The sequence below is a fragment of the Amblyomma maculatum genome, chromosome 2 (genome assembly GCF_055883805.1).
Source record: "Amblyomma maculatum isolate TAMU_Amacu chromosome 2, ASM5588380v1, whole genome shotgun sequence".
NCBI classification, from domain to species: Eukaryota; Metazoa; Arthropoda; class Arachnida; order Ixodida; family Ixodidae; genus Amblyomma; species Amblyomma maculatum.
This window is the reverse complement of record NC_139345.1, coordinates 78,074,368-78,098,536: the sequence shown is the minus strand read 5'-3', so window position 1 is coordinate 78,098,536 and position 24,169 is coordinate 78,074,368. Positions and strand designations below refer to the sequence as shown.

The 24,169-nt window shown below is 46.4% G+C and overlaps 1 protein-coding gene across 7 annotated transcripts in view; it reads left to right on the top strand.

Moving 5' to 3' along the window:
• The window catches only part of Epac (Exchange protein directly activated by cAMP), a 747,880-nt gene that overhangs the window by 610,538 nt on the left and 113,173 nt on the right, over positions 1-24,169 (top strand). The window contains exon 1 of one of the 7 annotated variants that reach the window (XM_084594553.1): positions 20,531-20,948. The exons of the other annotated variants lie outside the window; for them this stretch is intronic. Coding sequence (XP_084450679.1) covers positions 20,798-20,948 — 151 coding nt within the window. The 5' untranslated portion in view covers positions 20,531-20,797. Of the gene's footprint in view, positions 1-20,530; positions 20,949-24,169 lie in introns of those variants that run through there. 7 annotated transcript variants of the gene reach the window in all.

Sequence of the window (24,169 nt, the reverse complement as noted above, 5' to 3'; positions counted from 1 at the left end):
TTTATTAGAAACAAAAATACAGCTGCTCAGTTTAATAGGGATTGCTCTAATTTGCAAATAACGTGATGCCAGTTGACGTCGCTGTGTATCGAGTGCGGCAAAAGGGGAGAGCCTTAGCCCACTCACGCGACTTTCCAATGCCAGTGCTATGGTCACCAAACCACTTCCTGAGTGGGCCACTCCCGCTGCGTCACGCGATCAGTCGACCAAGGTTTTGCTCAGCAGCACTTGCGTGCGGCGCTGGTAGCCACGGATCGTGTAATGGCCATTCTAAATGGCTACAGAGTGAATTGCCTGAAGCACTGCAGCAGATTGCGTGGTAGCTCGTATTCGCGGCAGACGTTGCAGTGTCAACTCTAGTTCACCGGTTCTATAGCGAGCAGCAGGATTCTGCGGCACACGCCAGGGCTATACATGGACGTCGTGCTCGCTCAGTGTGGTTAAACATTCAGGAGCTGGCTGCGTAGCTGCGTGACTTAGACGCTAACGACCTGAAAAATTCCGCGCCTTTCCGACTCTCTCGTGCTCTACAGTTTTCGAATTTGCTTCTTTTATTATTATTCCCGGATTGTAATCCGCGTGCTTCCCGGTGTGTTTCTCTGCGTTGGCACCTCGCTGTAGGCGTACTCCGTTATGAGCATGGTCGCTTCCCTTTCTGGTCCTAGAAGAGATGGAAAGCGCCGTTTATGGGTTCGTGGGAGGGGGAGAGTTAGCAGACGACGGTAACAAAGGGAAACGTCCACTCTCATGAAGACAGCATAACCACGTGTGGCGTGGCGGGCTGCGCTATGGTATTATGGTATGGTACGGTACGGTATGGAATGGCATGGCATGGCATGGCATGGCATGTTATGTTATGTTATGTTATGTTATGTTATGTTATGTTATGTTATGGTATGGTATGGTATGGTATGGTATGGTATGGTATGGTATGGTATGGTATGGTATGGTATGGTATGGTATGGCTGTAGGCGATGTTAACTGCTTAATGGTGCGCGAAATAAATTCAGAATATCTTTTTTTTGCTGCTTTTTCAAACTGTTTATTAACAAGTAAACTAATAGACTATGCTGCACGGGTCTGTACTGTCCGGAGTCCATCTTGTCCTCTCCTCTCAGTCGTCTTCCTCCCCAGGGTTGCATCTTCTTCGCCAGGGTGGCTAGACGACTCTTCCTTTTTTTCGCTGAGCTCGCTCATTGCGTATCGCGCGATGGCGGCTCGCTAACATGGTATGGTATACAATATGTGGTGTGCGGTAAAAAATACTTGGCGTGGTGCGGCACACCCGTAACCGCACGGCGTGGTATGTTGCAGTACAGCTGGACGCGGCACAATGAGATTTGGCATGGCAACATGTTGTGTGGGTATAGGTAGGACCAAAGATGTGGGATGGAGAGGACTTAGTGAAAGGCTTCGAACTAAATTTAACGCATCAGGTTCGCTTCATGGCACGTGCAAGGAAGGTCGAGTGGTGTATTGAGGCCGTCCTCCCTACAGTTAGGATGATTAGGGGGTAGTAATTGAACCCATGGTTATGTTGGGCAAAGTTGGTATTGGCGCGTATGCAGTCCCCAAATGCGACTTCTCACGAAAGTGTCGTCCACCGTATTGCAACTGTGGACTGCTCCTAAGATACAGGGTTCAAAATGGTGTTCTATAGAAGCGCTCAACGACCACTGCAAACACTCTACTTTTCTTTTGCTCGGTATATATATATATGTATATATATATATATATATATATATATATATATATATATATATATATATATATATATATATATATATATATATATATATATATATATATATATATATATATAGACATGGATTGCTTGTTACTAATGGGCCAGAGTTAAATTCAAACAGGGGGTCACACAACTTTCCCGATTATCTATTTTATTCCAACAGTTTCGGACGGTGGACCGTCCTTCTTCAAGGTAGAATTGAGTATACTCAATTCTACCTTGAAGAAGGACGGTCCACCGTCCGAAACTGTTGGAATAAAATAGGTAATCGGGAAAGTTGTGTGACCCCCTGTTTATATATATATATATATATATATATATATATATATATATATATATATATATGCACACACCCTTTGTCAGAAATATGCCGGCCAAAGCGTTGGCTCTGCTACCAAGCAAAATAAAGTAGGGCTATTGTAATATCTTGAGTACGCAACTGAAGTTTTGGAATGATAATAGTGAGGTATAGAGCAGGTCTTCTAACTCCTAAAGCTATGTAGACTAGCCACCCTCAGTTTCCGCGTGCATGTATCGAAAGTAACAGTGCGTTAACACATGGCAGATGTTCAAAAGATGCAGTTTTTCAAGGGCAGTAGCAGTACAGCGTCCACTCAGCCATATATCCATTGTGTGATTTCTGCAGCTTCCATGCTGGTGCAGTAGCGATGCTTGTCATACACGCTCATGCCACCAGGGCTATTTTTTAACCTACACCAGTGTAGCAAAACTCGCTTCACTCGCTGTGCAACACTGTGCAAAACTCGCGGCGCAACAGTGTATCAAATACCTCCAATGATATTTCCGTAAGCTATTGCAGCTAGAGTAGGTTTTAAAAAATGGCCCTACTATCTGCGGTTTGTGTGACGTCACCAAATTAAACGTCACTGCCGAATTGGCTTGAGCTGGGAACTTGGCCAGCGGTTATTTTGAGACGGAAATCGATCCCACCGCGAATGACGCTACTCTTATGCCATGCAGGTGCATTGATACGACTTTGTTAAATTGGGGCTTTATATGTCTTTCACATGCTCCGATAGATTACGACTGAACGCTACACTGTGACCCAAAAACCGAAGTCAAAAAGTGGAGCGCTACTTACCTAGTTCGTATTGGTTCACGGACGCTTAATTGCCTGTTTTTTTTTTTGTTTCTTTTTTTTTTCAGAGGCGCTGCGGGCTGTGTTATTCTCAATTCAGTATTGCCTACAAATATTCTGCCAGGAGCCTATTAATAATAACAAATAGTTGTATATCATGCTAATGCCAGATCGAATCCCGGCCTCGGCGGCAGCTTTTCGATGGAGGCGAAAAGCAAGGCGCCCGTGTGCTGTGCGATGTCAGTGCACGTTAAAGAACCCCAGGTGGTCGAAATTTCCGGAGTCCTCCACTACGGCTTCTCTCATAGCCTGAGTCGCTTTGGGACGTTAAACCCCACAAACCAACCAAACCAGATATTCCCCAATAGTTCGTCTTGCTTACTTATTTATTCGCATTCGTTATATAAAGCGTCATGCGGGGTTTGTTCCCAAGCGCTTGCTCGACCGACGCCCACTGTTTATTGTTAGCTTTTTCTTCATTCTTTTTCGTCTTCTGTTTTTTTTTTTTCATTTTTCATTCATCTTCTTCTATTTTTTCCTCAAGTGTGCCCACAGTGCAATGGAAGGGAAGACAAAAGCAAATTGGTTTCTGTCGCGAACAGTGCTGACGTAAGGGCTCAAGACGAATTGGGTAAACGGCAAAAAACACGCCCTGGTGACCGCTTGACTGCAACGGAACAAAAGATGGCTCGAACACAGTGGGACGACGGCGTCCGCATTTGAAATGCGTGAGCGGCATTCTCCCTGAAGACGCTGCCTGCGTTTGTTATTTACCTGTTCAGTGCAGTGCGCGAATGGTTTGAAAGCGATGCGACACAGTACGATTAAAATGTCCTACCGGGATCCTACTCCGGCAACCGCTGGTTTTCTTTGTAGTCTCCGCCGTAGTTCGGGAGTCTAAGATACCTTGCGAAAGAGCACTGCCTTTTCCGTGTCACATTTCCGAGTCATACTCATAAGCACGAAGGCAGAACTGACCGTCGTTTCTAATTTCCCAGTTTGCGCAATGCTGCCCGCAACTATATCACGTATTTCAGACGGAGAAAAAGAAGCTGCGCAGGCTCTCGTGTCTAACCCAAAGCGCATCGCACTTGCTTTCCTTTGAGCAAGATGCGTAATGCCGACCCTCTTTGAAGATGGAGGCACATTGTGGAAATATTCGCGTGCCGCGTGCGGACGACAAGTCAGAGTGAAGAGGCTTGCTTGCCGTGTATACACAACGGAACCTTGATTGCACCGGTGTGTATTAGGCGGAATGAGACGCCTGTGTCATGCCTGCCGCAGCGAATAGTTTATTTTCCTTTCGCGAAACGCAGTTTGGAAGTGGAATGAAAACTCGTATTCAGTGGAATACATCAAACGCTTTCCGGCGCGGGGTTGCCTCGCGTGCGTTTCTCAAACAGGCGTTCGATTTAAAAGTGTACCATAGCGCGGAATTCAAGCGATTATACCAATCCCGTCGTAAAATTCCAACATAGTTTTGCTGGACGTAATTTCCGGGAGTAGTTATTCGGATGTCCAAGTGTTTTGTAGGCACATTTATGTCCGTCTACTTAAGCGGTTTTATTCAGGGATTTGCGTCAGCGCCGTGGACTCTCACCATCGTATTTGACAATAAATTTGATGTGTACGTGAACAGCGAATCTTTCATCGGGCTTCTGTCTATCGCCGTTTGAATGATTTTCTCTGTTCTCATAGCAATGCATCTCGCTCTATTTGCAAATACTAGGATGGTGTGCACCCGTTATGTGCAATCATCCGTTGACATACTAATCCTCGTATATATATATATATATATATATATATATATATATATATATATATATATTGTTACGTGGTAATCGTCTTCATAGCCACTGCCATGCATCGGCTGGATCCATCTGGGTTTACCGAATAAACACACCCCTACAATATATATATATATATATATATATATATATATATATATATATATATATATATATATATATATATATATATTATATATATACATTGTAGTAATCCCGATCGCCATCAGCTTGCGCGCCAACCCGAAGCGGTAGACGAAGTGGAGCCGGAGCCTTGCTGGCACTATAGTGCCTAGAATAGTATATTCTAGGCACTGTACTGGCACTGCACTGTTGGTTCGAACGCTAGCCCCGTCGCTCTGGTTTGCGAACGTTGCCTACGGTCTTGGTGCTCCAATAAGCACCTTACAATATATATATATATATATATATATATATATATATATATATATATATATATATATATATATATATATATATATATATATGCGCCTTAACCCGCCGCGAAAGAAACCTACGCGCGGAACGCACCTTTTGTACACTTTTATCTGCAGCTAGAACATCAAGGCATGGTATAGGACATGTGCATTTTCATCTGTGCACAAACATATAGGCTGCAAGGCTCCCTTTGGGCACTTTCGTCGGCAGCACGAAAGTATAGGAATGTTATGTCACCTTTGTGCACTTTTATCTCCAGCGAGAATATTTGGTGGTGTGGCGCCCTCTGTGTATTTTCATCAGCAGCGAGAGGTAAAGGCGTGGTAGGCGCACACTTTTTGCAATTTAATACGCACGCTTCTTGCTCTTTATGCCCTTTCTTACAAAGAAACACATATAGGCATGGTAGGCGCCCTTTGTAAATTTTCATTTTCAGAAATAAAAAAGTTAACAAAGGAACGGCAGCCACTCTTGTAGTGCACTTTCAATAACAGCAAGAAAATGTGTTAGGATGACGCCTTTTGTCTATTTTCATCTGTAGCAAGTAACATGTAGGTAGACGCCCTTTAAACATTTTCATTCGAAGCAAGAAATATAGGTATGGTTGGCGCGTTTTGTGCATTTCTATGAGCTCAAAAAAAATAAAAATAAAATGGCGACATGGCGACCAACAAGTCCATGTCGGAGTTTTTAGCATACTAGCACTGCTATCCATATTCCACCCTTTCCTCGATATGCGTCTGAAGCAGAGTTAACCCTAAACCTTTGCGAGCGGCTACGAAATAAAAACTCGCCACAAGTAAGACCCAATTAAGCCGATGCACGGAGGTCAGCTTCGTTTGCCACTGGGTTACTGACATGCATGGATACACTCAGCTAGAATACTGCACCATTTCGCTAAACGGTATCTTCACGTGCTAAGATTTCTCGCTGCGCTTCGGGTGTGGTCTGCATCGTCTTCGTCTCCTCTGACAAAGTTGCCCGAAGTACCGGAATGTGGGCATTAATTTTGAAGGTGTAGCTATACTTTGACACGTGGTCTCCAGATGACACAAGAAGACGGCATTGGTGTCTTTACTGGCGTTCTGCGAACGTCCGGTTTCCCTGCTCCAGTTACGGGTGTCTTGGACAAACCCGCGTCACAGCGCTGTCTACACGCGTCTGAAAAGGTTGTGCCACGGTTAGCCTCCACGGTAACCCACGCTCGGTCGGATTGTCTGACGCTTAGTGCAGGCGTTCTCAACGACCACTTGCCACAACTAGATGCCAAGCTCCTGCGAAGCGTTCCATTAATTGAAATCGAGGAGTGATACGAGCGGCGACTCGACACAAGAAACGCGCAAGCTCATACGAGGCGTTCCATAGTGCTACGTACACCACAATATTCCGCGCTTAGCTCCGCTAAATCATCTGACTTTTTTTTTTTTTAATTCGAAACATGCTTGAGGTTAGTTGCAAATTATGTGTCACGGAAATTTGCAAGCGATATTTGTTTTGTTTTTTTTTGTTTTTTGTTTTCGTAGAAGAAGTGATACTTTGCGACAAAACGCTGTGGTGTGGTAGTGTAATTGGCGCTTAACGTCCAAACCTGACATCGGCTATGAGGGGCAGCGGTGGACACTAGTCGGGTGGTTTCGACCATCTGAAGTTCGTGAACGTGCACTGACATCGCTTTGCGCTTCGCCTCTATACCAAATCGCCGCTGTTGCGGTCGGGATCGCACCCGCGTCCTTGGGTTCAGCAGTTAAACGCACTAACCATTAAGCCACCGCGGAGATGAAGAAATCTATTTTTGAAACTGGCCTCTAGAGGTGCTTAAGTCAGGAGGCGGAATTTCAGTAAAATCGGGCGATAAAAGTGGAATCCAAAGGCATCTAACGAGGAGCAACACTGAAGGCTGAGAAGACGATCAAGTACTTAGGAAATTGGTAGTAAGCATCACGGCGGCTACTTGCTCTCTACGGCTGATTGTACATAAAACTGCAAACAAGGCGAACTTAGTTCAAACTGTATATCTGGTGTGCGTGTGTGTGTGTGTGTGTGTGTGTGTGTGTGTGTGTGTGTGTGTGTGTGTGTGTGTGTGTGTGTGTGTGTGTGTGTGTGTGTGTGTGTGTGTGTGTGTGTGTGTGTGTGTGTGTGTGTGTGTGTGTGTGTGTGTGTGTGTGTGTGTGTGTGTGTGTGTGTGTGTGTGTGTGTGTGCGCGCGCGCGCGCGTGCGTGCGTGCGTGCGTGCGTGCGTGCGTGCGAAGTCTGCAGGCTTTTATTGCTCGTTTTTTTACTCTCGCCTGAAAAGCCACCTGATTGACTTTTGTTCTTTCGTAACCGAACTGTGTAAAAGCGACTGTCAGCGTGCAAACTTCGCCCCTATTGGCTTAACTTAGCGAACAAGTCTACGCCCACATTGACCTCTAACCTTCTCAAGGTGTCCCTGAGATATATAAACGCAATTTTTACGCGTTCACTTCCCGTTCTTGTGAAAGAAAAGATCAGTAAACAAAAAGAAAATAAGGAAGTGTGCAGCGTGGGATTCTCGCTGAAAGGTCATCATAGCTGCTGCCTCGTGTTATTTTCTCCGAGAACGGAGAAGCGCTTTAGCAGGACCTGATTCAGTAATACGGCTCTCTCTCGGGAGACTCCGTTCGCATCAGTGTTTTATTTTGTCGCTGTGTTTTTCGGAACATCCTGCGCGTCATTTTCCCATTCAGCTTCTACGTGGGACATCCTCGTCCAGTGATCTGAATTTTATCCGCACTTTAAGGAATTTCTCCTGGGAGGCACAGCCTCGGGGAGCCGCGTAGCGCGGTTTTCCGCTCGAATGGTCCTTCCGCTGGCATTACAAGAGATTTGGCTTCTAGCGCTCCTTCCGCCGCACTGAACAAAAGTTCACTGTGTGCTTATGTATGACACTCATTGAATTTCACAACGGCGTTTCAGAGAAAGAAAGGGAGAGGGAGCGAGAGGGATAGCGAGAAAGAGGGGGAAGCCCATTGGGACTGAGAGCCTAATACAAACGTCCTGTGTACATCTATGGTTGAGTTGTGACGTATATTGAATGGAACACAGCTGAGCGTTTGCGAAATAACTGCTCCCACTTAGGGGCGCATAATCACACACATCACTTCTTTGCACAAGCACTCCTTCTGACCTGCGCATTGTGTTCTTCTGCGTGTGTTTCCGTTTCTTTTAACCTGTTTCTAGATGTGTCCAGCTTAAATTTCGTGTTGTCTTCTCCTTGCGGTCGTTCTTGCTAAGGCTTCTTCGCGCACGTCTTTAGCGAAACTTTTGTTTCTTACATTTGTTTCTATCTCTTTCTTGCCTTCGCGCCACCTTACGACCATGCTATTGAATTTAACGAGTAGGACAATGAGGATTGCTGAGCACTTTTGCGCGGAAATTGTAAACTGATATAAAGGATAATTCCTAAGGTATACATTGGGTAATCAGTAATGGAGTTGAATAAAATGGGCATGCGGAATAGGTGTCGCATTAAAAATGAAAAATCTGTATGAGCTGCACATTTGCATATTTGATTGAAAGTTTGCTTACAATTTTAGACATACTCATATTTTAGAAACTGCGCAAGCCTGTTGCGCAGGGAAGCTCTAATAAAGCTATGGCGCCAGTGGTCTAAGAAAGGTAGCAGATTTGTAAAAGACAGTGTGCTCCAAGGAGAGGGATTTCAGTGCTGACAATGCCTAAATATATCAGTTGAGAACAAAGCTGAAGGAATTGAGCAAATAATCGTCGTAGAACGAGAAATAACATTTGAATGCCACAAGATATGCCTCCTAAAGTTTTATGCATGTTTAGCTAAGCTTTCAATGTGGCCCGGATTTGCCTGTCGCTATTTAGCAGAATTATACTGAAGAAAACCGAGCCACCATCAAGCTGATTTCCAGGAGAGAGCAGCAGTTAGAATATCTGGCTTACCTCCATTGGCGTCAGCCAGATTCGCTCGCACAAAGCTAAGTGACACCAAACCTTCTATCACAGTGCATTGGTCCACTGGTATCGCCAATATCTAGGAGCCTTCTGCGTGTCATTTAAACCTCGGCTTGTCTTCTGGATACTTTAAAGGCTGCAGACTCATTGGACAGTGACAGGCAAGATATTAAAACCAGGGAAGAGTGTAAAATGCAGAGACACCAGAATGCTGATGACTACCACGAAAAAGCATGTTAAATAGCTCTTCGAAATATGAAGGAAGGCAAAACATCATTTGTCTCGGTTAGCAAATTTTTTTCCCAGTGTCTTGAAATATAACGGGAAAAGGGGGGGGGGGGGGAGAGAGACGGAAAGGACCATGTTTTGTGCAGATGTTGACAGCACGCAGTAGTGGCGCAATCACGCATACACGGACTGGACTCAAAAGACGAGTGCTCCTGTATAGTGTGCATATAGTGGGCTACCGATGGCAAGCAAGGGCTGAATATGCACCTCATGGGGCCCATTGTATAGCAGCTCAGGGCGCCCTAGTTGCCCGCAACACGTGAAAAGAAAAAGAGGAAAGATTGTGCTCTGTTCATTGGCAGTGTTCGCGGTTCATTCGCCTGACAGCGCACACACGAACCGATACATGTGCATATCAAGATCTATTCGTTTGCCATGGGGTTCAATGAGTCGCTTCTATTACCGCGCGAAAAAGCCTCCGTGGACGCAGAAAGAGCAGCTGTGTCTACCTTTGAACGAGAAGGTTTCTGTAATAGCCTCCGGTCCTCGACCGAACTCCGGCTATCACACTGGCACAAGCCACTGCCGCTCTTTAGACTCTGGATTGCTCCTTCTTCTATGGAGGCAAGTCTACGTAAATGTAAAGCGAGCTGCTGCCGATGTCGAGCGGCACATGTGGTATCGACTAGAAGTGTGAGTGACAAGCGCCTCGAAACGAATGTAAATTGCGAAAGTAGGGCATGCTTATGCTTCCTAGTAGCGGCGACGTTCGTTGAGTCCTCGGTGTCAGGAGACGTGAAGAATAGCTTGCGAACGCACGTGTCACCCGTGAAAATGCGGGCAGCGATGTGTGCCACATCAAAGCGAGTTTCCCTTTTACGCAGGGCACTGTATGCGAAACGGGAGGAGAAGGCTGTAATCTCCGCCCCAACTAGATGAATTTGAAGATTAAAGCTTGGCGGAGCGGTTTATAAACGAGTGAAAAAAAGGCGTAGTAGTAGTAGTAAATGGTTTTATTGAATAAAATAAAATAATAATAAAGGAAGGAAAAGATTTTTGCCTGCCCCGGTATCTGCTATCGAAATGAACTGAAGCACCTGAACTGGGGCGGCGGAAATAAAGGGATAGCAAGAAGACAGGTAGGGGAAATCAAAGAGGTGAGCGACAGAGAGAAAGGACAGTTTAGGTTAAACGGTAAAGGAGTATAATACAATAATGTGCATTTCACACAGAGAGAGGGCGTAAAATAAAGGATGTTTTGAGGCAGACATAGTACATATTTCTCTCCGGTGTATTTGGCCGTAGCGGCGCTCTCTCTCTCTGGACATCTGTCTTGAAACTAGGCGAAAAAAAGAAAAACGTCGAATTTTGTGCTTCGCTGCATGCAAAGGATTTCTCGCGGTAGAAATTGAACTAATATTTAACATGGCTCATATGCCTTGTTAATCATTTACTTCATCTAATCATCATCATCATCATCATCATCATTATAGAACCTAGCTATGTACACTGTAGGAAAAAGTATTTTCCCAACCGTCTACAAGCTTCCCACTCCCGCCTCAGTTGGAGGAGCACACCTCCTGCTGACCTCTTTGCAACTAACTTCCTTATCTATCTCCCGCCTGTCCGGCGTGATCTCAAAGAAAACAAGCTCACGCGAAAGTGAAACCGCAGCCAGTTTGCGTCAAATGGGAGGCAGTGGCAGCTTGCACTGAGCGAGGCTTTAAGCACGTGCGCTACATGTCACTCTTCCTTTTGTCTCATCTACGTGGCCTCGTTGGCGGATTGGCCGATATTGCGCAAGAACGTGCGGCCCGATTCACGCAGCTATATCCGCATGGCACTGAACGCTAGTTCCGTTTTTTGACTGACGGTGCCATCAGATACCGGGAGCGCTCAACTCCAATCACACCACTATCTCGTTCACGTAGACGGAAGAAATAACTCGCGAATCTGGTCACCTGCAGAGATGCACGCCGAGCGTTCGTGCGCGTTACCTTTGCGCTTTGCTCTCCCTTTGGCGTGGAGGGTGAAAACAGTGCTTTTTCGGAGGTTTATGTCTTCGTAAACTGAAATATGTGAACGCAGTTGAGCAGTCACGCTTACGAGAGGCCTCCCCTCCTGACCTGAATCAGTCACAGCTGTCACGGGACAACTAGTGACCGCCCGAGCCGTGGTGCCGCATCCGGGTCCTGCTTCTCGATCTCGTTACATTATGGCTGAGTTCGCTTCTCGTAACTGCGCCTGCGCATTGCGTGCCGTCCGCCAGGTCCTGTCATCGTCCTCGCAACGCACACTTGAAGGGACAAGGCGCGGGCGATGACTTCGTGTACGACGGCTACCTGCCGGAAGCGATGGAGGAAGTGTGTTCAGCTGGACGTCTGCGCGGCACGCTTGGCTTGGCTCGGAGCTGCCTCCACATAGTCTGCTTCTGTCGTCATTTAAAGTCCGTGGTCATTTCGATGAGCAGATGGAGTTGTGGGAATGATTCCATGAGACAAAAGTAATGTTCGTTCAAAACCACATATGAGAGGCAAAAATGTGCTGTCACAGGGGAAAGAACATTTGTTCCTTCCTTACTTGCTTAACATGATATTACTGTGCTTAGCTGCTTCGCATGGTGCCTTAGGCCGAAATAAATTAAATTAATTAAAAGTGCCCATTTCGCTTATCTCAAGCTGCAAATTACTGCTAGAACTTGCCCGCAGAGCACTATCTTCGACCACAGTGTTCTCTGCGAGGTTATGGGCCAGACAGTGGCGTACCATGCAAATAGGAAGCAGTGAGGGGATTTTCTTCCCATTCCTACCGGCCGCTTTGTACTGAATTGCTGTCCAACCCATTCAATGTTTCTCTGAAACTGAGTGAGCAACAGCAGACTGCCTGCGCTTTTCTTTCACCCTAAATCACAGAGTCCAAAGCTTTGGCAGCCAATTAAGAGCAGTGCTCAGTCACTATAGCGTAAACGACGAGCATACTTGACGCTGCGCTACGAATAACCGCCCTACTTTTACAACCTCTATGCACCTTGTATGATTACTTCTCACTTTGACTCCTCAGCTCTTCGACGCTATTCTGAACGAGGCCGCCTTGCAGTCACAAGATATTTTATTTTCTTGTGGGAGTTGGACGAGGGAGGGGGGGGGGGGGGGGTGCGTGAAAGGAAGTATATTGTCATGGAGAAGACAAAGCTGTTGGCCTAGATTCGACTTGAGTTATAGTCGCCTAATTACGGCGTGTTCGCGACCGGGTGCGAAGCGGCACGCCTTTGGTGACAACGTTTAGGAGGCTCTACATTAGGTCTGAACTGCCTCAGCACTCGCCGCAGTGACATGACAGCTCCACTTTCGCGTTGCTGTAAGATAGTTTCATCTCGTGCTGCGTTACTCGGCCCGAGTGCGGTGCGGGCGACGACATAGTAGGTGCTGGGCACCGCTGTTGACCGCAACGCTGGCGGTCCGTGTCGCCGACGCGGTCAGGAAGTGGGCTGACCGGTAGCGGCTCATCTCTTGTGCCAGGCCGTGCATTGTGAGGCTATGTTTAGGAAGCTGGTGTTTAAAAGAAAGAGGCGGGTGGGGCAGGCAAGGGGTGACCACTGGCCGGAAGAAGGGAGCCTAGCCAGAACAGCATGGGAACGTGGTGCTTGTCCTTTTTGTTGCCTCCTCTACCGTGGAGCTGCTGCCGGTGATGTTGCTTCTGCAACTACCTATGCGTACACTGTTCCCACATGTGCCTTGCTCGCGAAAGCGTATTCATGCTTGCCTGCAAGTCGCTGAGAATAGATGGCTTTTGTTCGCATTCGGGCGCCGCCGGCTTGTTTTATACGCATGCGCAAACGAGCATTGCGGAGGCCGCGGCGGGTCCCGGACATTTGTTCGTCGTCCTTCCTGCGTGCCCTGCCGTGGCGCCGACTCTATTTTTCGGTTCGCTTGGCTCGAATGCTTTCTTTTAGGGGTACGGTGCGGGTTAACTATGCCGTCGCGAAACTTCCGGACGCGACACGTCGAGTTGTTCCACTCAGTCGTACTAATGGAGTCGGGTGTTAGATGAGTGTGGCTTAGAGTGGCTTGGTTGTCGAGCGCACAGTATGGCGAGCGAACGGTGAAAGCTTCGATGGCGGCGAAGCCGTTAACTCTTGTTACCATGCGCTCACTGTCGCGTGTAGTTCGTGGCTTAAGGAGACGCTCAAGAGAACTACATCCAACTATTGCTCCCAATAAAGAAACGGTTCCTAGGGTCTTCTTGGCTATGCCGACGCTTGTCTGGCCGCGAAAGACTCATTTATTGGAGAGAAAGTTATATTGAAATATACTCCTGCTGGTCAACAGAAAGCCCTGAAGTTATTATCGAAAATGACGTGTTATCACCGTACCGACATGAGTGGTGAATCACGATAGCCTCTCGGATCAGCGTATTGAAATCGGTGTCGATGTAAGGATTTTAGTTACAAAATCAGCCACTGATGGCGGTACCTGCGTTTTGTTTTTTAGCCTTTTCTAACTTTTAAGAGCTCCGTGTTTGGTGTGAGGGCTCTTTTTTTAATTAGAATGTTGTATTATACTCATCTGTTTGTGTTCTATGTTCCTTCGAGAAAAATGTACAGATGGAATGGATTGCATGCTTCAGTTGAGGAACAAGGAAGCACGCAGTTTCCGCCATGACGCTGCGGGCGAAACAATCGCCGCGTGCAGGCATCGCACGGTTATCTTGGCATATGCGCCCAGTGTTGGTACTACGTGGGCAAAGTCCGCTCCTACATGGCGCCGGATATTGTCAATACAGTACCAACACTGGGCCCAAATTTTGTACTGCTGCTGCTGCTGCTGCTGCTGCTGTTCACAAGAAAAACTCGAAGAGCACAAGCAGTACAAGGCTAACATAAATGTAAAAAAATGTTTCTTTGATGAGAGTGTGGCCATTACGTGTATAAGATTGGAGTAAATGACTTGTTTTCAGATGTGCACGGATTAGGTGATAATAATAGCCCTTACAAGACCAAGAATGGGATTTACAATTAGTATCTGGACGTCGGTATGCATATGTGTTATGTTAAGAAGACCCCGCAAACTCTAGGAGCTCAAGGCACCGTTCAGGTGACCAAGTTGAGCTTGAGGAAGTTGAAAGGAGCTGGTAGAATTAGCCTTGCGGATTCTGCCAGAAATTTGTCCAGCTTAGCGACGCATGAATGCTAATTAAGGCTAAAAGCACCTAACTTCGACTTGACAGAACTACATCACCGTACACACGATCACCTACGTGAGTCACATTCATCTTGAGTCCCAATCCGAGTCCTGCAACGACTGAAAAAAAAAAAAATGGTGGGAAGCCTCGTTTCTACATAACTGATGTCTGCGCTGAGGAACAGTGTTTCTGGAAGTGAGCTGTGCACCGCTCCTGCCCGCTTGAAGGAAGCTAGAAATACAAACTTTTCCGTTTTGTGTTCTGGACAGCACACAAGGTGATATTCCGTACCCCGCACACACCGCATTACGATCATAGCGGATACAATATCAGAACCGTCTTTCAATTCACACAGAAGTACAGGCATATCCGGTGGGAATACGAAGAAATAAAATGGTTTGAGGGTGAAATTATTAGTTCCTTGGTCACATATATGGTGCTGGGTAAACTCCACAGTGTATTGGAATGGCTGGGCATTATTTTTCTGACGGTCCACGTTTGTTGAGGGTGCTTTCTTGATGCATTTCCAGGTAGCCTTCCAAGCTTAAGGGAGAACGAGGCCCTCTTCCTGCACGTTGTCTGTGACACCTATGGCACTCACTGGAAACGCATACAGAATGCTGTGCTGTGCCTATAATGCATCAAGCGCAGAAAGCTAAGAGATAACGCATCAGTAGGGAACCCAAGCCATAGCCATTGAAATGCAAATTTTGAATCCGTCAGGATGACAACAGGATGTCAGTTGGACAGGGCCCCAGCTTCAGTAAGCCGCCTCAATGGCAGCGCTTTCAGCCGTGGGGGTGGGCTCGACTCAAGCAATATACACAGACTAGAGAGACCGTTAAAGCAAGTTCAGGGCTACTGAGTGGGCTAAAAAGGTCGCCGAGAGCAACGGACTTGGGGCCATCTAAGTGTAGCGGCCACAAATCGCTCATTGCTGACAATAAATGTTTTTCAATCCAATCCAAATCAAGAATAGCTAACAAGCAGTCAAGGCTCGTAAGGTGAGCGAGGTGGCTTCAACTACTGACTTCGTCTTCGAAAATCATAGCGACACTAAGAGTTATGGGTGCGCCATGTAGTCCCGAGGCCTGGATCTTTTTCGGAGCCTCCGTAGAAAAGCTCAACTGGCTGCCGCCTGTTTGGGGCGGCTAACCTGCATTAGTAACCGTTGTGGAGCGACAAGGATATGAGCTTTTGATAAGGATCATCAAGTATTCTATTGTTCGCGGCCGCGTGCGGAACTCCAAAGAACATCCTTAGGATTTCTTGAATAAAATTTCGACACGTTCAAACTATGCTAAAGAAGGGCGAAATCAGATAAAGTTGGCAAAAGTATATTTCTCATCTCCAGCGCTTGTATAATTATGGAGTATATAGGATTTTTCTATTGTTCACTTGCTTCACTCGGACATAAGACTTTCCTATGCCCGGAAATAGGACGAAGCTGGGGTTTTTCACTGATAAAAGACAATATCGCTACTTGAAGGTAATCGCGTAGCGAAAGTAGGGTCTGTCGAACTATTGAGGTTAACCGCTTGCATTGGCAGTATGTAAACCAATCACAAACGTTGTTTCCATATAAGTATCAACATACGGACCTGCTTACATATTTTGTGCAGTGTATCAGGAAGACCAGCCACTAGAAGTCCAAAACGTGGGGGAGAGAACACTGAATTCCTGTCAAGTACACTTCGTGATACCACCCTTTTGGTGCTTATGGTACTCCCTAGCACCACTCAAACAGCACGATCACTAATAACTAGTGAATAAATAGCAGATTGTAGTCGTGTACGCCTATTCTTTGCCAGCTATGTAGTACTGATCTTCAAAGGACGCTGTTGTAAGCCTTTGCGGCGTCGGCGAAAATGGTCACTGTCGAAAAGCATGAGGGCCTGTGATATTCCGTGTGGCTTGCTGCGCCTAAGACGCTATTCTACGCACTCAAGCCTTTTTGTCCTCGAGCCATCACGATAACAGCATTCTTGCCAGCTACTCCATCAGCTTAGCCACACAGGATGACAGAGGAGTGTCGCAATACTCCGAAACTCTATTGAGGTGGTTTGGGAGCTCCCAGCTGCGGTCCAAAGGCAGGTTGTGCAGCACTTGGTTGGTGATGCCTCCGTGACCTGGTGTACGTCGACGCCGCACCTTGCCCAGCGTTGGTGCATTTTCTTTTCCTTTTTTTGTTATCGTGAACGGGGCGTCTATTTCAGGCGTGATTGGAACAGGTGGAGGACAGGGGTGAATTCCGAAATTCGCACTACAAACACATCTGCAAATTCCTAGCAAAAACTCAAAATTCTCTACTTGTTCAACGAAAGAGCGTCAAAGGGCTTCGAAATGCCAGCTCCTCCAGGAGACCTGCCAGTGATTCGCCATTTTCTTGCCGTCGGTGCGAACACAGAGAAGCTAGCCCAGAAGAACTTTCCGCCGGTGTGAACACAGAGAAGCTAGCCCAGAAGAACGTCCATTGCATGCAGCAGAGCTTGTTCGAGTGCAGTCAAATAACAGAACTTAGCCTATCGAAGGCCGTCATCAAGGGTCCGTTGCCGTTCATCCTTACGTGTTTACTCTCTGGCAATAATATTTTCTGCCTCATCTTTTGAAGCGCTATAGATATATCAACAGTTTTTGCTTTCGCAAAATTCTTCGTTGCAAGCGGTGCATGAATTATGCTCCAGCTTTGAAGGAAAGCTATGTTGTGAGCTCTCGTCTGGGAATACGGGACTGGTGCTTCGGATGGAATGGTTAATGTTGGTGGTAAATGTCCGAAGCGTTTTGTTGGATTGAAGAGTTCACCAAGAAGGCGCATGAGAGAGGCAAATGTTAATATAGATGAAAACCCAACGGGTGTATAGAGCAGAGCGGGGGACAGTGACACGAAGTTACACTACGAGTCCCTGGAGGCTTCTGATAACGAGCGCGTAGCAGAGGTCGATCGTTTACGACTGCGTCTCTTGGAATGTCAGACCGGTCATATATTCGCTTCTTTCAAGCACTATTCCAGCTCCTTTGTGCGGGTCCCGAAAAAAAAAAGGAATAATGAAAAAAAAAATGATCAGCAGAAACAAAAATATACAGGCCGGAACAACGCGCCTCTAGGCATTGAGTTCGAAGAACCATCAAAAGGAAATGACATGAAGGTACCATCGAAGAAACAAAGATGCGTCCGAGGGCGTGCGCTGGTTAAGACCTGACGCCCTTGGGAGAGAGCCGTAAATGACGGCCTCCCCTCTAACCCTGTTTAATCTTAGACTGGAGCGCGTTGAGAGAATGCAGCGCCGCGCCAGGGTACTCGGGGAGGTTAACGCAGTGCCAACGTTGCGCTGTGGTCACGAGGAAAGCTTCGCACACCGTCTCCTTATCCGTGTTAATAACCTCGCGTGCTCGCGTTGATGCCCGATTCGCCTTCTCCGCTTCAGTTCGCCCTGCGTTTTATAGGCATACAGAGCTCGGCATACTTGTCTGGAGCGGCACACTCAAGAAAGAAAGAAAAGAAAGAAGAAAAACAAGTAAAAAAGAAAGGAAAGAAGTAAGGAAAGGAAGAAGCAAAGAAAATAATAAGAAAGGAGGAACTGAAACTGCTTCGTCCAAAGCATGCGGCCCGTGATGGTTTTGCTTGCCCCCATATGTGGCGCGGCTCCGAAAGAAAGCAAGAACGAAGAGATTTCGCTTTCTTCGCACCGACGCGCAGAATTCTGTCGACCTTTTCTGCGAGGTAAGTCAGTCAAAGTGACTGACTGCTTTACACTATGTACGAATTCCGTTCGTATTTCTACCGCTAACCTTCAGCAAATTCGTCATGTTGGCGTACCCTACACCTTCATTTCGCCCCGTTGGCTGGATATTTCTCGTTCAGTGCGTCATCCTGCTCCTTCTGTCGTGGAAATCTCTCCTTCATTAAGGCACAGGGTAAGCCCTATATCTTTCCACGTATTTTATTTCGGCATAGTGAGGTGCACTTTTCTCAGCAGCAAATAATGGCATGTCCGAGATATTTCTAACATTCAGCTGAATAAAATTATTTTCTATATGAAAAAGAAAATTAGTCGTCTTTTTTACTTCCTACACACCAATGCTGGCCGAATTTTGTACATGTTTTTATTATAAAACAAACCAATGTTCTTCGCATCGCCATAATTGTGGTACAGGAAATTGTCATACACGCACACAGACACATGTATATATATACACACTCTATACAAAGCAGCAGGCAACTTGTTGTCTACTGTCGTTAAGAAAAATAATGGTACCGCCATATATATATATATATATATATATATATATAAAAAAAGAAATCTTGGTTCGATGAAGCTCTGTTTATATATAAACAAAACCTTCAGTCCCAAGATAGGACTGGGAGAAACTTGTATCCAAAGGTTAGAATTGAACAAGATGGGAACAATTTGGATTGTGGCCAGAGGGCTTTTCCTTACATCTAATGTAGAAAGTTTCTTTATTTTTACTGAAAAAAAAAAGCTCTAAAAACATCGTCCTTAAACGTGGGTGGGCCCTGCTTTGCATTCACATAGCTTCTTTGGTTTTATATAGATTTTATAGGATGAAGTGTGGTACATGAAAAATGGCAAAAAGGTATGTATACTCAGTTTAGAAAGAAACAAAAAAATTGATTTTTTTTTTTCAGAGTTACTTCTTGCTTACCCTGTCGCTTTTGAATGTTTTGAGTCCCTAGGGGCTTAATGGACGACTTAAATTTATGGTCTTTTCATCAGCTTTTCGTGCTTGTCGGTAACTAACTGCTTTTCTAATCACTTTTGCGCACGAATTCAGATGAAAGAAAGCTGCGGGCTCCTGAGGCTGAGCCCTCTGCAGTGTTGAGATTGAAAATTACGCTCCACTTCATTACGATCACGAGAAGAAATGCGCTGTCATTAACTCCTTTCTTGCCTTTGTCTGCTTCTTTTGTAGTTATTTCCTTCATCATCAAATGCTGTTTGTTCGTCATTGTTCAGCTATCTGCTGAGCACTTTGTTTTTTGTTAAATCCTTCGCAGCAACTTTCAAAATTCTAATATGTTCGGTCAGAATTGGTCATTTTAAATTAAAAACTTTCTGCTGTTTTATTTCCTCCCATGGCAGCCGCCTTCCAGCCATTTCCCTACCACTCTACATGTTCAGAGAAGGATTCAGCTCTCTCCATCTTACCACCTGCTAACAGTATCACGTGACTTTTCTGTATACATACACTGTACTTGACGTCGGTTTTTCTTCACAACTGCGCTTCTAATCCTACCGCATTGAAAAGACCTTAAGCAGCCTCTCGGAAACGATGTCTGCAATATAAGGTCAAGAGTCAACGCAGCACGCCCAATCAATTTTGCGAAGTTCTCTAGTCAAAACAAGCCTCGATCTCGAAGTCGTGTCCAACACGAACACGTTGAGACACTCCACTCCTCGGTCGTGTCGGACGAGCTCTCGCCACCCACACTGTCAGTACGGAAGGAAGATGTCACCCGTCTCGACTTTGGGGTACTCTAGCTCCGCCTTGTCTCTTACTTACACCCACTTTATATGCCGCCTACGCGGACAGACCACTCTCTTTGTATCAGGTTTTCGTGTTATTCCTCCGTCCCTGCGAGCGGCCAGTATCAACACCGATACGTCAGTGGGCGGAAGTTCGTCTTCTTCATTTACCCGAGCGGCGCGCGTTTAATGGGAAGAGAGAGAGTTGCCACCGGTCTGAGCGTTGCTACAGCAACGTCCCAAAACGCTTCTCCTGCCGAGACGAAACCCTTCGCGATGTGAGGTGGAGGAAACGCCAAAGCACCCCGTTCCTTCCACCCGTGTTGCGCACTCTCTTCCCCCGCAACCTGCAGCCGCATTGAGCTCGAGTCGAGCGCGTTCGGCTCGCCGGTTCTTCTCTTACCTTCGTGACGTCACGTGACGTCACATTTATCCTCGCGCTCTTGTTTTCGGCGCACATGTTAGCGCAGACGCCTCCTCTAGCACTATACCTCCTCTCTCAACTGGCGCCTGCTTCTGCCAGTGGAGAATGAGAGAAAGGAGGACCAAGAGAAAGAGGAGTGTGGAGGGGGCGTCGTCGCTGCTCGCCGCCTCGTTCGGCGCTTCGCTTTCGATTTCGTTGTGCGGCCGGCCGAGTTGCCGGTGCGACGCGGCGACTGCTCGGTGCGTGCAGTACGACCACCCGTAGTTGTAGAGCGCGAGTCCGCGCTAACGCGAGAGAGCCCATTCCCACCGGCGTGAAACGCCTGACTTGGTGCCTTCTTTTGCTCGCGAAGAATTATTTCCCTTCTCTTTTTACCGAAAGTCACGTATCGAGTGCGGCATCATTGTGCGCGCGTGTGTGCGTGTCTAGTCTGTTGTGCGCGCGCGTGTGGTGGTGCGTCGGCGACATGGCAGCTTGCCTGAAGGGCTGCCTGCAGCACTGCAGCGGATGCCTTTACGGATACCTGAGCCAGCTGTACGCTCCGCGCAAAGTGAACACGCCGCTGTCGGCGACCGAGAGTGGGAAGGCCTCATCGTCCGACGTCGTCTTCGACTGGGGTGAGACAACGCACCTGTCTGCCTAGGGAGAACCTCTCCTTGCGTGGCTGCGGGATCGCGCCGACCGTCTTCGGACTACCTTGGCAGAAAATGCCTGTTGCGCTCTTTGCGTTGAAGGCGGTTCGAAGAAAAGAGAGCATTTCGCAATTACTACGGGGAAAATCAAAAGAAGCAGAAAGATGCTACCGACTGCCGACAGGTCCTGCGCATGGTTGAATGCTGCTTAAAACTATATCTTTGCTTTTCTATTTTGATCCTTCATGTTTGATAACCTCTATTTTCAAACCCTGTCGGTTCCCAAGCTCCGAACAAATATTGGAGCACAAAAAAAAGAAAAAGAAAAAAGAATACAGGAGAAGCTAATTTCTGTTTTGCGGCGAACAAACAACTAAGCGAGCATGACATTGTTTTATTCAAACGGGGAATTAATTGTTTCAACATCCCATTCGCGCTTTTCTATTCGGCGAATAATGCCCGAATGTCGATGAGGTTAACCTGCAGCTGCCTGGGGTTGTCTGCAATTAAATAGCGGGTCACTTCAGTCAAGCCTGCCAAGTTTGGTCTACAGTTGACAACAATTAACTTGCAAAGTGTGTGTTTGTGCTTCGTCATACGGACTCATATGACAGACTGCTGGAAATAGCAGCCTTGGTGATTGACTTAGTGAGGCAGTTGAGTGACTACCGCTCGCATCAAAATAGCATTTTCTTTTCCGTGTCCTTTCCACTGAAGCCGCCCGCGAATTCAATAGCTTGCAGCCGCTTCAAATAGCCCCATTCGTTTTTGAAATCAAACTCAGATTCGAAGAAACACATCGAACAAAGGCACGATGGCGATTTATCGTTTATCCATATCCATCATTTACATTTCGTAATAAGTTTCCGGAACTCTGCTGACTCAGGAAAATATAAAAAATGGAAAGCCACCGAAACAATGAAGAGAAGAGAGAGCAAAAGAAATGGCGCATGTACTCGAAGACTTCTTACTCAGCATGTATCGAACCAGAGAAGAGCTAGCTGCGATTTGAAACGCAAGCGTTCCATAATCTCGGAATAATTGATCAGGGAAGCCAAGTGTTTCCATAATTCCTTCGAGTATTTGTCGATTCCGGAGGAAACGTGAAGCGTATGTGCTCTCCCCACCTTCGTCGTGGCCGCCACGAAAACAGTGACTCATGTATTTATTTATTTTTATTTTCACGCAGTAGGTTTGCTTCTTCTGTCACCCAGTGCAGTTTCTTTCTTGGCTTCAGTATTTGTCCGCCTGTCGTCCGCCGATGACAGTGCGCGCGTCTGTCAAAACAACCTCGAGTGTGTCACACTGAGACAATGCTCGTCGTCCTCGGTACAACCCCGTGGTCAAACAAGTCTGCGTGTGAGGCTTCGTCGACAGTGCTTAGGATATGGTGTAACGGAAGCTAACCATTAAGGCCCCGGCGGTGACAAAGTCACCAAAACTGTATCCGCGTATTCTGCAAACTGCTGTCTCAAGCCTTGGAAGCGTTTCTCCATCTTGGTTTAGTGTAAAGGTTGGAGGTCTCTTCGATTGATGACCGATATGTTTCCATACCTGCTAATTGTTGAAAGGTTCAATACGTTTTCATTCCTACTCTCCCTCAGGGAGAGAAGCAGTGGCACTAGTTCGTATCACGCTTCAGTTGTCTGCGCTCCATGTACACTGAGGTTCAAGGCCTGTACGCGATGACGTGAGTCCTGAAGGTGACACGTGAGGCGGGTAAGATCGGTGTCATTTTGTGCGCTGTTCGCGCGTCCCGGGACTTCGCTGCGAATAATAGAGCTCGGACTTTTCTCTGCACGGTGTACGATTCGATGCGACTGGATCATGGGAGCACGCCATTAAGGGGAAGGCAGCACTTAGATATCCGCCGCAATAACAATGGTTCGTAAACTCTTACCGTACCCTACTACAAATCGAAGAAAACAAGCGTTGCTAATTGCCAGCTGCAGTTATTTAGCCTGATGTGTTGATATCCGATCTCCTGTTTTCTGGCTGAATGAGCTTTTATGAAATGTTCGCTTCATTGACTCAGGACTGTAACGCTTCAGTAATTTTCAAAGCGTATTTGCTTACGAAAAGATTTTGTGTGTTGTCGGGTGAATAGATGTGGCAGATGTTTAGGGCCGTGGTGTCACGCATTGCTAGTGTGCTTTGTGAACATGCATCTGTACCCTTCTTGCAAGGGCGCAGGGCCAGATCAGGGATGATTTTTCAAAGCGATTCAACGAAAGCGGTTCTGCTGGTTAAATTCGTCTACTACTCGAGCTTGTGCTCCGTTATGCGCGCTGCGTATTATTTATTGAATGAGGCTACGGTAAAGTAATAATAATGGTAGGGGCAAGAGTGAGATAGTAATTTGCTAAATACTGAGGGGTGGAAGCAAGCTCGAGCATTTTGGAGCAGCTCAAGGAGCAGTAATAAAGCCAATCTGGAGCAGCTTTGTAGCAATAAAACGAGAATTTGAAGCACTGAAATTATGTATTAGAGCACGTTTCTAGGGTCAAACGCTTTTAATAATTGCAAGGTTTTGTTTCTGACATACAAAAATACCCAATTTGATTCCTTTCTATTCAACGTTCAATGCTTTGCTGACTACACCTGTATTTTCTGACGAGAAAAACAGACAAAACATGCACAGATGTTTAAAGTGCCGCAAGTGACACGTCCAACAATTTGGAAAAGACCAACAGCAAGTTAAATGCTTGCTTCTACATGTCATAACTGGACTAAGTCTGGCTATTTTGACATGATAGATTGAAACATGGAGTCTTTCACTTTGATAAGCTCGAGCACCACTCCTTGGTTGGAGTTTACATAAGTGGTCAGCACATTTCCGCTCTCCTTGTGCATATCCTTTTTGATCCTATCCCTATGCAGATAAATTCGAGGGCACTAGTCAGTAGTGCCTTCAGGAACGATAAACTGCACTCAAAGGTAGCCTTTTCCTCCTTCATATTATTTTGCTTCATAGCCTTCCGCCAGTAGCTCCTGTTTTCATCTGAGCAGCACTGGAACTTCCTTAATTTAAACATGTTGGCAATAGGCCCTGTGTGGCTTTCCAACACTCTTGAGAATAAATCTAGTGAATATTACCTTTGTGGTGTCACCCCATTATGCTTCAAGTATGCTTTTGTCTGACGTAGGCGTGACACGCTTAGTACTAACAAAGAGGCGCGATGGTGAAGTGCCTGCTTGTTTTCACA